This window comes from Mytilus edulis, chromosome 1 (genome assembly GCF_963676685.1).
Source record: "Mytilus edulis chromosome 1, xbMytEdul2.2, whole genome shotgun sequence".
NCBI lineage: Eukaryota > Metazoa > Mollusca > Bivalvia > Mytilida > Mytilidae > Mytilus > Mytilus edulis.
The window spans coordinates 6,213,689-6,230,842 of NC_092344.1; the positions used below are offsets into that span (position 1 = coordinate 6,213,689).

At 33.9% G+C, this 17,154-nt stretch overlaps 1 protein-coding gene across 1 annotated transcript; it reads right to left on the reverse strand.

Moving 5' to 3' along the window:
• Positions 1 to 619: 619 nt before the first annotated feature.
• LOC139506638 (uncharacterized) lies at positions 620 to 16,717 on the reverse strand. Its single transcript, XM_071295504.1, has 4 exons — positions 16,513 to 16,717; positions 13,583 to 14,581; positions 3,014 to 3,181; positions 620 to 1,750 (listed from the first exon to the last, which is right to left on the reverse strand). Exons 1-4 carry the CDS (start codon positions 16,636 to 16,638, stop codon positions 746 to 748), a joined length of 2,298 nt encoding a protein of 765 aa, XP_071151605.1. The 5' UTR covers positions 16,639 to 16,717; the 3' UTR covers positions 620 to 745.
• Between the last annotated feature and the right edge of the window lie 437 nt (positions 16,718 to 17,154).

Consider the following 17,154-nt stretch of genomic DNA (forward strand, 5'->3'; position numbering starts at 1 on the left):
CACACAGTATCCATGAATGGCCCACCACGACATGCCAGTGAAACAATTCAAATGAGAAAACCAACCCAATTTATATTAAAACAATAAACCATGAAAACATATTGCAGACAGTAAACACCGACAACCATTGTTTTAGGCTTCGGACTTAGGACTGAGCACATACAAATAAGAATGAAGTTTTGGAAATTATAACAATGCATACCAATTGAACCTTAATTTTGTAATGTTCATACACGAGATCAGTTTTACTTTAGATATTGCTAAGTATATATAATATGCTAGTGCTTATCGAATGTGCCACCAAAAATTACACGACGAAATTTTCGTAAATCAACAAAATCAATGCGAAAATAGCTTGAAAAATCATAGTAATTTTGCACAGATTTCACAACGATCTACTTGGGATAACTGAAGAAAACATGAAATGTAATCGAAACTTTAAGTTTGAATGACTCTCTGAAATAATAAAATATAAGAAATCTTTTAAATTGAAAGGATTATCATGAAAACAACTGTTTAGTACTTTTGCGAAACTTCATCAAAAGGAAGGACAGGCATTGGTATATTATAATATGAACTCGTACGTTAAAAACCCATTAGAGAAAATTTCACAAAAATATATTATTCATATAGTTTTATTTCATATGTATTTCAACAAAAACAGTATGAAAAAAAATTGCACAATCCCTGTCGACATACAAATATCACAGATCTAGGAGGCAACGTAGCCCGAGTTCTTAACATCTTAGAAACATTTCCTGTGGACGATGGATGGACCGGACTCGTCATACTCTTGTTTGCTAATCCACATCTGTTGGAAAGTTGAGAGTGAAGCCAAGATGGAACCACCGATCCAGACGGAATATTTTCTTTCTGGTGGAGCAATGATTTTGATTTTCATTGTTGATGGAGCCAATGAAGTAATTTCTTTCTGCATACGGTCAGCAATACCTGGGTACATGGTGGTACCACCAGATAGTACGGTATTAGAATACAAGTCTTTACGGATATCAACATCACATTTCATGATACTGTTGTATGTCGTTTCATGGATACCGGCAGTTTCCATTCCAAGGAATGAAGGTTGCATAAGAGCCTCTGGGCATCTGAATCTCTCATTACCGATTGTTATAACCTGTCCGTCGGGTAATTCATAACTTTTCTCTAATGAGGATGATGATGCGGCTGTGGACATTTCTTGTTCAAAGTCTAGAGCCATATAACATAATTTTTCTTTAATGTCTCTTACGATTTCTCTCTCGGCTGTGGTTGTGAATGAGTATCCACGTTCTGTGAGAATTTTCATAAGATAGTCTGTGAGATCCCGACCGGCAAGATCCAATCTCATGATAGCATGAGGGAGTGCATATCCTTCGTAGATTGGTACGGTATGTGAAACACCATCACCAGAGTCCAACACAATACCAGTTGTACGACCAGAAGCGTATAAAGATAATACGGCCTGGATAGCAACGTACATAGCTGGGGAGTTAAAGGTTTCAAACATAATCTGTGTCATCTTTTCTCTGTTGGCTTTGGGGTTGAGTGGCGCTTCTGTCAGTAAAACGGGATGTTCTTCTGGTGCTACACGGAGTTCATTGTAGAAAGTGTGATGCCAGATTTTCTCCATATCGTCCCAGTTTGTGACAATTCCGTGTTCAATTGGGTATTTCAATGTAAGGATTCCTCTTTTGCTCTGGGCTTCATCACCAACGTAGCTGTCCTTCTGTCCCATACCAACCATCACACCCTAAAATAAAACATTTTAGAATAAATTAACTGACTGCTAAGATGCACTATGTATTTATACAATCACAATAGTTTCAAACATTTGATTTAAAATTTTAACAAAGCATTTGAGTAGATTGGAAAACATGTTTGTCATGATTTTTAGATTGCTCATTTGTGTTATCTTAACCAACATTACCCGAGGTCTTGCATTAGTCGTTCTTTGGAATTTTCCGACGAAAACTATAACACATTCTTGTTGAATGGAAACTTCATTTCTACTTAAATTATATGATTGCTTTTTTCACACAGTTTTGAGTTCCCTGTGAACACCTATACTAGAAGTAAGGATTCTAAGACACAGACATTTTGTAAAGAAACATATTGTTTTTTAAATAGTTTGATTTTAAATTTAGGGGGAAAAAATATTTCAGAAAGGAAGTGGGGTTTGTATTATAAATAAAACTTTATAAATTTGGGGCGATCGACACTGATTTTAAACTAAAAACAGTTAATGTTGTAATTTCCTACGTAAGCAGGGTGGGTCCATGGCTCGCTGTTCGATACGTAGAGCAGACTTGGCCAGGATCCCAGGCTATATTCGGTATGTACTGATTAAAACCGTTGAATCATATGTAAATACATGATATCATTACTTATTAGATTAATATTACTAATCATGAATTATATAATGTTATAGATAATCTATTGCAATCTACCATGACATGATATTAATGAACAATGTACACAGATCACGATCCAAGATAACTAGATGTACGGACATACGCCCCCAATTATACGCCACATGCACTTATTATTTTAGTTAACTAATATATATTTAAAAACTGACACATACGATTATCATTAAGCTTTATTAAACTTTTATTAATTTTGATTCTTGTTCATATTTTATTCTTTCAGATGGAAAATAAAAGGAATTCGAGAAATAAGACGAAAAACGAAAATTGTAGTCTAGTTTTGTGAGAAAAAATATATGTAGTATTTTTCAATGTTATGATTTGCTTATTGTCGTGGAAGTATTTAGACTACATTGATGTCTCCATGTATAATAGTTTCAACAATTTACATCTTGTGTTGTACTGGGTACCATAGCAGATTGATAAAATAAATCGAATTTATGTATGTTATTTATAATTTGTTGTCTCAATAAAACTTTTAAGAACTTTAATCAATTTAAGTACTACGCTAGACGACTTGATGTTCCAATTTTGATTTTCTTTTCTGTAGTTGGTAATTTCGACTTATTTAGTAAAATTTCACAAACCTGATGTCTGGGTCTGCCAACAATTGATGGAAATACAGCTCTTGGAGCATCATCTCCTGCAAATCCAGCTTTACACATTCCAGATCCATTGTCTACAACTAAAGCGGCTACGTCGTCGTCACACATTTTCCTTTCTCTTGTTTTTCTGACACGTCTTAAAACCTTTAGTTAATGGGTTAATAAGATAGGTGAGAAATTTCAGTCGTATTTATGCAGTAAAAAGCGAAGGGGCGGAGTTTTCCAAGAAATAGACTCATATCGTAAGAAATCAATACCAAATTTGGGAATACCTTGTTCCCTTATATGGATTGGCCAATAATATCTATCATGTGGTAGGTATAGGTGTTGACATACTTTACATACTATACAGGTATATCTAATTATGGGTTTATGAAATAATCTAGTAAACAAACACCTTTAGTTCAAATTCGTTCTGTACAGAATGATTAATAGACCATACGTAAAGGAAATGTATGTTTAAACGTACATAAATGTTGTCTCATTAACGTATATACCTACAAGTTTTTTTCCCATACGTTGCTATTTATTCTCAAAAATGTTTACACACGTCTTTTACACTACTAAAAGTGCAGATTATTAATTTATTTTTTTGTAATTTGAAAACTAACATATCTTTTATTTCAAAAACTAAGAAAGCTTAGTTTTGTTCAATATAAAAGGGTCAAATATTTTTATTTCATATTGGTCTTTCTAAACACACGCATATATAAATAAATCTTTATTTTTATATGTTCTCTTAAACCAAAGTACAATGGTATAGAGACATGTACAAATAAATTTAGAAACACATTACAAAATACAAATACACATTACAAAATACAAATACACATTACAAAATAAAAATACAAATGCAAGGAACAGACATAACGCGGTTAGTTTAGAGCTGAGACTACTATAACACACACTGTGTTATAGTAGTCTCAGTTTAGTGTTATAATTATAATATATTTGCCTAATTTTTTAAGTAGACGGATTGTTTCATTTCATAAATCTTCAACCGTTTTGGTCTTTTAACAAAACTTTAGATTACAAACGTTTTAACGTGTTTAACCTTGTCACATTCTGTATGTGCCTGCCTGTAACTCAGAGGTTTATATTTATAAAATCAAAATTTTATGCACCGCCAGACGTTCATATTTAATCACAGTATGAAAAGACAAATAGCAAAAGATGCAAAAGTATTTATATAAGTCAATATCAATTTTTCTGTCAATTGGTCAAATAAAAGGCTTGAATTCAAAGTATACAAAGAATAAAATGGCTCCAAGATACTTTTCACAGTTATTGCATTGCTCTTCCACTATATCTTCTGTCTATCTATCTTTACAACTTTACAGAGGCCAATACTCAAAATTATATTTTACATTTTTCTGCAGATAACTCTTAACTCTTATTAATTTCTTTTTCTCGAGGGCATCGATCGTCAAGTGGTTAACGTAGTTCCCCTTATAAAGTTTAAACTGAGTCGTTCCTCTACTGTATCGTTATCCTGTCAACACGTGTAGGTTGTGAGTTAGAGTCGTTCCTCTACTGTATCGTTATCCTGTCAACACATGTAGGTCGTGAGTTTGAGTCGTTCCTCTACTGTATCGTTATCCCGTCAACACATGTAGGTCGTGAGTTTGAGTCGTTCCTCTACTGTATCGTTATCCTGCCAACACGTGTAGGTTGTGAGTTTGAGTCGTTCCTCTACTGTATCGTTATCCTGCCAACACATGTAGGTTGTGAGTTTGAGTCGTTCCTTTACTGTATCGTTATCCCGTCAACACATGTAGGTCGTGAGTTTGAGTCGTTCCTCTACTGTATCGTTATCCTGTCAACACATGTAGGTCGTGAGTTTGAGTCGTTCCTCTACTGTATCGTTATCCTGCCAACACATGTAGGTTGTGAGTTTGAGTCGTTCCTTTACTGTATCGTTATCCTGTCAACACATGTAGGTCGTGAGTTTGAGTCGTTCCTCTACTGTATCGTTATCCCGTCAACACATGTAGGTCGTGAGTTTGAGTCGTTCCTCTACTGTATCGTTATCCTGCCAACACATGTAGGTTGTGAGTTTGAGTCGTTCCTCTACTGTATTGTTATCCTGTCAACACATGTAGGTTGTGAGTTTGAGTCGTTCCTCTACTGTATCGTTATCCTGTCAATACATGTAGGTTGTGAATTTGAGTCGTTCCTCTACTGTATCGTATCCTGCCAACACATGTAGGTTGTGAGTTTGAGTCGGTAAGTGGCATGTGCTTCCGATTCCAATCTTAATTTACTTGGATTGCTAACGGTTCTCCTGCAGGAGGTCAGAGTTGCTCTTAAACTATGCATGGTCGCCGCAATATAGCTTTGAGTCAATCAATCAATCAAATCCTGTCATGTCATGAATCCATAACAATTTCTATATATATGCATTTACACTTTTCCTTTTGAACTTTGGAGTATAATTGTGCCAATAATTGGCAAACCTACTATTACATATTATTATGTTTCTAGACAGCGCACAGCCAGGACCAATTGAAAAATAAGAGTGGCTTACACTTCAAGATATGACAATTGACACAAAATTATAAACCTTTTAAACAAAATCGCAAATACAAACAATATATAAAGATTTTAATGTGAAACTCAATTATGATGAAGTAAAGTACAAATGACTACTAATTGAATTAAACATTAACAGGATTGGGGTAGGAAAATTCACAAAACAAGAACTTAAGATTGAAAAGTCTTGAAAAATTGTATTTCAAAAAGTAGCGGAACATACCGATAGGACATTAAAAACTCAAACGAAGGGAAAACCTGAAAACTCTATGGCAAAAACTCACATATAGGGAGAAACTGATAACGCTTTGGCACAATTTCACTCGTAGCGAGAAACTGGTAACACTTTTGCAAACATTCACACGTAGTGAGAAACTGGTAACGCTCTGGGAAAAACTCACACGTAGGGAGAAACTGATAATGCTTTTGCAAAAACTCACACGTATAGGGAACACAGATAACGCCATGGCAAAAACTCACGCATAGAGAGCAAAAGTTGGCAACGCTATGGAAAAACTAACAAAAGTAGAAAGAAACGGTAACGTTATGGCAAAACTCATACGATTTTCAGCAAAATTTTATAGGTGAGCGATCCCCTAATTTGACAAAATTGAACCTTTTTGGCTGTAAAAAGCGAATTGTTATTTCACTATTTCACTTTCATTATTGATTGAACAGAACAAAATTCAAACTTTAGATTTTTTTTATATATCTCGTAGCTAGTGCCCCTTTAAGAAACATTCAGTTAAATTTTAAAAGTATAAGGCCCAGTAGTTTCAAGGAAGATTGTGTAAAAATGTCTTTAAAGCCCAGACATGGCAATAGATAATCCTATGTTTCCAAATCTATCTGATACTGAAAAACTAGTAGTCCTACTAAATCCTTCTACTATAAACCAAGTGAAAAAACAGGTTCCTTTATAAAACAGTCTTTAGAGCTGAGGACAGGGGACTCTTAGTTAGTTTTACTTGTATATATATAGATATGTGTGTGTTTAACTCAGTTATTTTATTGTTGTTGTTACTTTTGTTTATGTCACAAGTATAATGTTACTTATATGACAATGAAGATTATTATTAATAACTCCTTAAGGGGTCAATTGACAATTTTAGTCATTTTAACTTTTTTTTATATATATTTTACATTGCTTAACATTATTGCTGTCTACAGTCTATTAGAAAATTTCATGGCTGATAGATCTTGACCTATTGAAAATTTTACCCCATGTCAGATTTGCTTTAACTGCTTTATTTTTTTTAGATACAAGCCAAAAACTGTATTTGACCCCTATGTTCTATTTTTATTCATAGTTGGCAGGTTTATTGATGGATCAAAACTTCGGATTTTTTTATTCATGGCTGGCAGGTTTGTTGATGCATTGTGGCACCGTTAAAGTCCACAATTCCTCTAAAGTCCACAACACCGCTAAAGTCCACAACAATTTTCCGCTAAAGTCCACAACGCCGCTAAAGTCCACAAAATTTCCGCTAAAGTCCACAAAATGACCTCCGCTAAAGTCCACAAGAAAACACCGTTAAAGTCCACAACAACAAGTTCCGCTAAAGTCCACAAAAAAGCACCGTTAAAGTCCAAACATTTTTTTTTCATTATCAAAAGACAATTTTCTGTTTTTTACACCCGATATTATAGATCTAATTAAAAGCACGGACTTTTGTTCTTAGAAAGTATTTCTTGTCAGCATAAATTATATTTTTGATGAATGAAAAAATTATAGTATTTGCTTTATTGATTTTTATGCGATTTTCTATCAATCAAACAGACAACATTTCTGAAAAGTTATCTAACTATTATACTCTTTTTATTCTTTAGTAAATATTTGTTCATCCACAAGAAACTCCAACATAGCGTTCTCTTTATGTATATGCTGGAGACATAATTTGGAGCCTATATTTGATATTTAAATTTCCTTTGCAATATCTATAAAACATATTAAGTAAGATTTCCATTCAGTGTCTGTTAGGTTCCACAGCAGCCAAAACGGTCCGTAAATCTCAAAAATAGACTTGGATCCATCATGTTCTTTTTTGAAATCAAAATAATGATAAAGAATACCACACATTCATGCATTTTGTGGTGCTCAGCAGATTTCCATCACTCTTTGGTTTGCATATAAAAAAGAAGATATGGTATGATTACCAATGAGACTGTCCGCAAGAGACCAAAATGACACAGACATTATAAACAACTGTTTGTTTTGTTTTAAAAAAGGAAAATGAATTTGTTTCAGAATGAAAGATGAATTGAATAAATTATACGCGGATGTGGTTCTGTATTGTGTATTATCCATGATGAGTACAAGTATAAGTTTTTTTTTCAACAATGCTACATGTATATATATGTTCCAGACAATATGAGTATATCTGATTTGAACCCTTACGCGTACAATGTGGACCATATAAATATACCTGAACGTATACTCGTACCGTAGGAGTATACTCGTATGGTTTAGTATGAGGTCGACCATACATGTGCATTTGTCAAATTTATCACGAGTCAGAAAATGAAATAAAAACTTTAACCAAATAAACTAGTCTCTAAAGAGCCTGTGTCGCTCACCTGTATTTACTGATCCTTTGGAAATCATGTGAAATAAGGTTAAAATCATAATTTATAGTATAAGATATCATTAGATACTATAATAATATCTAAGATAATAGCAAAGAACTCAGGGGCAGCAACCCAACAACTGGTTGTCTGAAAATTTCAGGGCAGATTTATTTAAATCTGATGAACATTTTTGCCACCGTCAGATTTGCTCTAAATGCTTCAGTTTCAGAGATATAAACCAAAAACTGATTTTACCCTATGTACTATTTTTAGCCAAGTCTGCCATCTTCGTTCGTGGGCAGGGTCATCGGACACATTTTTTAAAATATATACTCTTATGATGATTGTGGATAAGTTTAGTTACACTTTGTATAAGTAATTTCAGAGGAGAAGATTTTTGTAAAAGTTAACGATTCACAACGACGACGCCGGACGACGCCGAACGCAAAGTGATGAGAAAAGCTCACTTGGCCTTTGAGACAGGTGAGCTAAAAAGTGACGCTACATTTTTTAGTATGAAATTAAGTTCAAATGCTCAAATTGCAATTGAAGTTATGGAAGTACATACATGTATATTTTGGAAGATAAGTTTTTAGAACATTTAGGAACGTTGTACTTCAAAAACCGATAAGCCAGTAAAGTAAAATGGTCAGAAGTAGAATCTATTTGTCACCTATAATTAGTTGTTATATATCATGAAATCTTCGGGTATTTTTCATAACAAATATTTAGGAACTATTTCATGTAAGATTTTAATCAAAATTAGTACCAATAGAAGCAGACCTCTCATAGGTTTATTTGTTTATTTGATAATTTATCTATTTTGAAGCGTTAATTCTCAATTTCTGATGATATAACACAAAGTTTATATCTTATCCAAAAATTTGATTTACACCAAAAATGAAAAACAAAACTAACCGAAGAAAAGTATGACCAAATAAAAAAAAAACTTGCCGACGTATTTGTGTGTTGAGAAATCCAGAACTAATAAAAATAGGTGTATATGAGCATTGGAGGGTGTGGATATAGGATAAAGACAGGATGTGGATATAGAATATTAAAAGGCGATAGGAACGTTCATCTTGCATTGAGCCCGAACACCAACAATTGTTGAACTATCCTATAGTCATATTGATTGATAAAATGTACGTCACATCAAAGTTCACGGTATCGCTTTCAGAGTTAATTTCCTTTCTTTATTCTCTTTTAAAGATACTTTTTTTAGTATTTTGAAAAGGCTAAATAGAAGACTAGTATGAAGTTTTAAGCTGAAACTTTTACGAATTATATAATATCAAAGAATGTTTCTGTTCTTTTCAATACAATTTTATTGGTTTAATACTGTAGAACAGATTTAGCGTTTTGTGAGTTTATAGAAATTAATCTTGTGAGTAATTTTACATGTGATTAAAACACTTTACCGAGATAAACAACTAGTGTATGTATATTTTCTTAAGCCCCATTTATGGGCATTGGTTTTTCCTTTTGAATGGTTTTACACTTGTAATTGTTGGGGACTTTTATAGCTGGCTGTTCCGTGTGAGCCAAGGTTCCGTGTTGAAGGCCGTACCTTGACCTATAATGGTTTTTTATAAATTTTAACTTGGATAGAGAGTTGTCTTATTGGCACTGTGACTCATACCACATCTTCCTATATCGATCAAATCAGGTTTTGTTGTGACATTTTGGTAGAAACCCATTCAACGCATCGATATCTGATACTAATCGATAAAAATATAACTTCATCTTGAAGCATAGAATATTTTCTTTTTTATTTGGAATTTATCATACTGGCTTCATTTTCCGTTCTGAAAATCATAACAGAAATTAATAACGTTTGCAAAGAATAAGAGAAAAAAAATACTTGTTGAATGCAGTAATAATAAATAACGAATTTACAAACTTTTTAGAAATGATGTCCAAATTGGCCATCAAGATCAAAATTGATAGAACAAAATCATATACCGATACTGTACTTTTTAGCTCACCTGGCCCGAAGGGCCAAGTGAGCTTTTCCCATCACTTGGCGTCCGGCGTCCGTCGTCGTCGTTAACTTTTACAAAAATCTTCTCCTCTGAAACTACTACGCCAAATTTAACCAAACTTGGCCACAATCATCATTGGGGTGTCTAGTTTAAAAAATGTGTGGCGTGACCCGGCCAACCAACCAAGATGGCCGCCATGGCTAAAAATAGAACATAGGGTTAAAATGCAGTTTTCGGCTTATAACACAAAAACCAAAGCATAAAATTGTTTATCAGGTCAACATCTATCTGCCCTGAAATTTTCAGATGAATCGGACAACCTGTTGTTGGGTTGATCCCCCTGAATTGGTAATTTTATGGAAATTTTGCTGTTTTTTGTTATTATCTTGAATATTATTATAGATAGAGATAAACTGTAAACAGCAATAATGTTCAGCAAAGTAAGATTTACAAATAAGTCCCCCATGGCCGAAATGGTCAGTTGACCCCTTTAGGAGTTATTGCCCTTTATAGTCAATTTTTAATCATTGTTCGTAAATCTTAGTAATCTTTTACAAAAATTTTCTCCTCTGAAACTACGGGGCCAAATTAAACCAAACTTGGCCACAATCATCTTTGAAGTATGTAGTTTAAAAATGTGTCCGGTGACCCGGCCATCCAACCAAGATGGCCGCCACGGCTAAATATAGAACATAGGGGGGAAATGCAGTTTTTGGCTTACAACTCAAAAATCAAACTTAGCATTTAGAGCAAATCTGGTAGTTATTTTGTTTATCATGTCAAGATCTATCTGCCCTGAAATTTTCAGATGGATCCGACAACCGGTTGTTGGGTTGCTGCCCCTAAATTGGTAATTTTAAGGAAATTTTGCAGTTTTTTGTTATTATCTTGAATATTGTTATAGATAGAGATAAACTGTAAACAGCAATAATGTACAGCAAAGTTAGACCTAAAAATAAGTCAACATGACCAAAATGGTCAATTGACCCCCTAAGGAGTAATTGTCCTTTATAGTCAATTTTTAACAATTTTCATAAAATTTGTAAATTTTACTAACATTTTCCACTGACACTACTGGGCCAAGATCATTATAGATAGAGATAATTGTAAGCAGCAAGAATGTTCAGTAAAGTAAGATGTACAAACACATCACCATCACCAAAACACAATTTTGTCATGAATCCATCTGCTTCCTTTGTTTAATATTCACATATACCAAGGTGAGCGACACAGGCTCTTTAGAGCCTCTAGTTTCATGTATCAAACTGATAAAAAAAAATACTACCGAGAAGAAAGGCCAATGCTTTGTATTGTACTAACTGGATAAAAATAACGAATAATATGTTTTTAACAATAAAAAAATTGGTGTGGACTTTAACGGTGCTTTTTTGTGGACTTTAGCGGAACTTGTTATTGTGGACTTTAACGGCGTTTTCTTGTGGACTTTAGCGGAGGTAATTTTGTGGACTTGAGCGGAAAGTTTGTGGACTTTAGCGGCGTTGTGGACTTTAGCGGAAATTTGTTGTGGACTTTAGCGGTGTTGTGGACTTTAGAGGAATTGTGGACTTTAACGGTGCCACACGGTTCTTTTGTTTAAACAAATATTGTCAATTTATACATTGTGACATGGGGGTTAATTGAATAATCCCATTTGAAGACATTGATTAACTAGTGCGTTTCTTTCTATAACAGGGGATGAAACGGACTCGAATCAATATATTTACATTAAAGGATTATCTGCTACAAAATGATATTCTACTGATAAAAAAAATATGGCCAACGAAAATTAAATATCATTGGATTTATAGTTTGTTCTTCTTTTTTTTTTGGTGCAGTTACACCATGACCCTATTAAGTCTAGAGGAGGGTTATGCGCTTACAAACATGTTTAATATAGCCTCTTTTACATGCTTCTTATTTACGTGCATTTTGTGGTTTGTTTCCGTCTGTCATCTTTGTTTTTCGTTTGTTATTTCATAAGTCAGGTCGTTGTATTTTTATTTGAATTTATCACATTTGAATTGATTCACTTTTTGTAATGTCAGGGCCTTTTAAAGCTGGCTGCACGGTAAGGACTGTGTTCATTGTTGAATGCCGTACAGTGACCTATGGTTGTTAAAATCGGCTACAGATGAACTCACTTGAATATAAAGTTTTATTGTCAAACATATCACATTTCTTTACTTGAAAAAAACTCCAAAAAGCTTGTTCTGTTATGATTTATCCCCTTTTGTACAAAATAGGGGCGAAAGATACCAGATACTCAGTTTGAAAAAAAACCCGACAACGCCATGGCGAAAAAATAAGAAACCAGACAAATAATAGTACACAAGAAGCAACATAAAAAACTTAAGCAACACAAACCCCACCAAATACCTGGGGTGATCTCAGGTGCTCTAGAAAATGAAAATCTACGAGATAAAGAGCTTTTAAAAAAGACCTGGTATGATGCACTAGTTTCAAACACCGAGCTTCTTTAATCCCGATTCTGGCAAAGTTATAGGATCAATTTGCGAGTTAAACTTGTCATTGTTTCAATCGTATGTTGTTTTTTTTTGTTATCTATTAGAGTTTATTGTATTGTATATTTTAAATTTCACAAGTTCTTGTTCTTATACATACGATATTATACAATAATTTAATAATATATGCCCCCCCCCGCCATTTTTATTTTCTACTAACTCTATCAGAAGGATTACATGCTACTGACTTGGGAAATGCACATACCGAATGCTTTTAACCCATGTTTGAGAGAATTCAAGTCTCAGAGGCGGATTTAGGTTTACGGTTTGGCTCTTTTGGGGGGAAATTTTTGTTGATTAATAAGTGAATCACTGAAGGACGACTTGAACCCCTCTAATGCAATAATTGCCCCCCCCCCCTTTTTTATAAAAAAAATCTGGATCCGCCACAGACTCTGCATTGACCTGGGAAACTGCTGTAATCACATCAAAATAGTCAAACACCAAAGACCAATTGAAAAATACGATTCATCAGGATGAGACATTTAAACACAACAACAAATCCAAATTATCATGTCACAAATGTAGGATATGCATACAAGATAATATTCTTTAGTCACAAATGTAGGATATGCATACTAGATAATATTCTTTAAACTATAAAAACCAGGAAAGAAACATAAATGTGTCACAAATTTTCCTAGGAACTTCCTTGAAAGAAAGACGAACAATAAACATCTATGATAGTATCAGTTTAATCAGTACTTTTTGGAAAAAGAATCAAGTCTAAAATAGAGCGCCATATTGTTTATTGTATGTAAGGTTTTATATATGGTACCTTTATGTTTTTATTACAAATATAAAAATGTATAACAAGAGAAAATTTGAACACTTGACTGTTAAATATAACGAGTGACGGATAACATGATATACTGCCTTGTATATATGTTAGATGATATGGGACGACATTGCACAATCCAAATCAGTAAATGTATTGTTTAGAAACACTTTCTGTGCACAATGGATGGACCGGACTCGTCATATTCCTGTTTGCTGATCCACATCTGTTGGAAGGTTGAGAGTGAAGCCAAGATGGAACCACCGATCCATACGGAATATTTCCTTTCTGGTGGAGCAATGATTTTGATTTTCATTGTTGATGGAGCCAATGAAGTAATTTCTTTCTGCATACGATCAGCAATTCCTGGGTACATGGTGGTACCACCAGATAATACGGTATTAGCATACAAGTCTTTACGGATATCAACATCACATTTCATGATACTGTTGTATGTTGTTTCATGGATACCGGCAGTTTCCATTCCAAGGAATGAAGGTTGCATAAGAGCCTCTGGGCACCTGAATCTCTCATTACCGATTGTGATAACTTGTCCATCGGGTAATTCATAACTTTTTTCTAATGAGGATGATGATGCGGCTGTGGACATTTCTTGTTCAAAGTCTAGAGCCATATAACATAGCTTTTCTTTAATGTCTCTTACGATTTCTCTCTCGGCTGTGGTTGTGAATGAATATCCACGCTCTGTGAGAATTTTCATAAGATAGTCTGTGAGATCCCGACCGGCAAGATCCAATCTCATGATAGCATGAGGAAGGGCATAACCTTCGTAGATGGGCACGGTATGTGAAACACCATCACCAGAGTCTAACACAATACCAGTTGTACGACCAGAAGCGTATAAAGATAATACGGCCTGGATGGCAACGTACATAGCTGGGGAGTTGAAGGTTTCAAACATAATCTGTGTCATCTTTTCTCTGTTGGCTTTAGGGTTGAGTGGAGCCTCTGTCAGTAAAACGGGATGTTCTTCTGGTGCTACACGGAGTTCATTGTAGAAAGTGTGATGCCAGATTTTCTCCATATCGTCCCAGTTTGTGACAATTCCGTGTTCAATTGGGTATTTCAATGTAAGGATTCCTCTTTTGCTCTGGGCTTCATCACCAACGTAGCTGTCTTTTTGTCCCATACCAACCATTACACCCTAAATGATAAAAGAAATTCAAAATGAAAATCTGCTCCAAAGTATTGTGCAACTTATAAATTGGCATAATTGCTTTAAATATCTGTAAAATTCTTAATCGAAATAGTCTCAGTGTGTTTTGTGTGCGTGTTAGTTTTCAGAAACATTTATTTGAATCCAAATGGCTTTCATATATAGAACCGTTTCCAGATGATATAGATATGAAACATATACCTACTAGAAGTACATACTTTTGTATATAGTTATTAATCAAACACGTAATACTTACAAGTACATTAATTCAAACAAGTAATAATTACATAAGTATACCTAACGAGATATATGTGTGGTATGTGATGTGTTACTTAATAAAATTGCAAGGAATAGATTAAGTAACAATAGCTGATTGAGTGGTCATGTTTGCAGCACGAGTTTAATCCATAGCGGCGTTCGGTCACAAGTTGTCTTATTTTTGATATTCAAATACGGCGATTAGTTATTCTTTTTATTACATTGGCAAATGGCTTTTTTTTATAAAATTAATGTGGAAAATGTAAGGAACTATATCTTTTTCCTACGCATTGACAATTTGTTTTGATCCGACGTTATCGAAGTCTTGACAACGCCTATTGTTGTATGACGTCAGAGAGTGAAATAACCACGTTTATTTCACATGTGAAATTATCGGTTTTTATCTAACTGGGAAATCAATGTAATTCATTGCAACCAATGTAATAATAAGGTTTAACTCATATGTTATCAATAATGCAATGAGAGAGTTTGTTTTGCTATATATTGTCACATGTGTCAGTTAGAAGTTGTTTTTGCAATTTATTTAGAGTAGTATATATTCTTGCTTCAAAAAGCAATACAGCTTATAGGTATCAAGAACAATAAATATTTAAAGTATGCATCTTGTAGTACAATTCAGTAATTCGTTAATTATCATTGCTAAGTTTTTCTTATATTTGTTTTGTGTGTTTCTACGACCAAAATTGGTTTTTGTTTGTTTTGCACAATCTAGGACATGATGTTAATACAATCTTGCAATTCGAGCATGATAAACTTGTAGTACAATTGTTGGTTATCGTTCGCTGATAAAGGTATCATTATTGGCTCCACACGAGAGGGCCAATGTACACCATGTTATCTACTTCCCGCAGTATTAGGGCATGGTATCATATGTCATCATATATTAATCTCTTTACGTCTAACCGGAAATTTTTGCAGGGAAATACCAAAAGGTTAAAGTGTGAACTAACTAAATATTTTTCTAAACAATCTAAAAAAGACAATTTTCGTCGAACTACCAATTAAGTCGGCTGCAATCTGAACAAATATCAAAATTACTTTAAATAGTATATAATAGACATATCTTTATTTCATCTAATAATCTTAATAAAAGTGGTCAACATAGTTCTGTGATAGGTAAAATCAAACCAGACAATCTAAACGATATGGATTTTGAATATTGACGTTTTCGTCGGCATGGCAGAAGAAGAAACTTTTTTTTGTATCCGACATCATTTTCTGAGATGATTATCACCCAAAAAAAATATCCGGATTGTTTACAAAAAAAAGCGTATTTTAATGTTTACGGAGAACTGTTGTTTTGGAAGAAATGCTGTTTTGGAAATGATGGCAACATATTTTAATTCAGAAAAAAAGTATTGCATTTCTCAAACTTTTTTACTCTTTCACTAGTTCATCCGTCGCTACTTTTAACTAGTAAACAACGCATCAGAATCGACTGATGAATGTAAAACAACTAAAAAAATTTTGGGAAAACAAAATTTATCAAATATCAAACTGATTGGTAAAAAATCTTAGGTGTAAGTGGGAACAGGGGTGGTCCTTTCTAATCGTGGTATTTTTCTTGGTACATGAAACATGTGTAATCGGTTTGGGACCGGTTCTTTTTCGTAATTAGAAAACTAAAGAAATTAACGAACCTGATGTCTGGGTCTTCCGACAATGGATGGAAATACAGCTCTTGGAGCATCATCTCCTGCAAATCCAGCTTTACACATTCCAGATCCATTGTCTACAACTAAAGCGGCTACGTCGTCGTCACACATTTTCTCTGCTTATTTCTTGGGTGTTATTTCTCCACGTGCGAACCTTTCAACTTGTTAGAGTATTGTGAAGTAATCCTAGGTGGGTGTCGACTTTATATGTAAAATGGGCGGAGATTTCTCGGAATTGTAAGGTAAAAAAATCCATATATGGTCAACCCTATAGTGATTATTTAATCAGGTGTATCGAGTATACGTCATTCAAGTTTACTGGGGTACATATAATAATACTCATGTTTATGACACAATTAAAGTTTGCCCTAAAACTAAAAATTACATTTCAATTCTATGCCATTAGGGTACATTCAATTGTGATTTATTTTGCGATAAAATTTTATGATAAAACAAAAATTTATCTTAAAACCGGTTTAGACACTCATTCCATTTGGCGACCATACCCGCATATCCCTATAATTATATTTTTCAAAATAATAATCAATCATCTTACTTACTTACCTACTTGAAGTTTTATTTTTCTCGATCAATGTAACATTTTATTTCACACTCAAAAATTTAAAT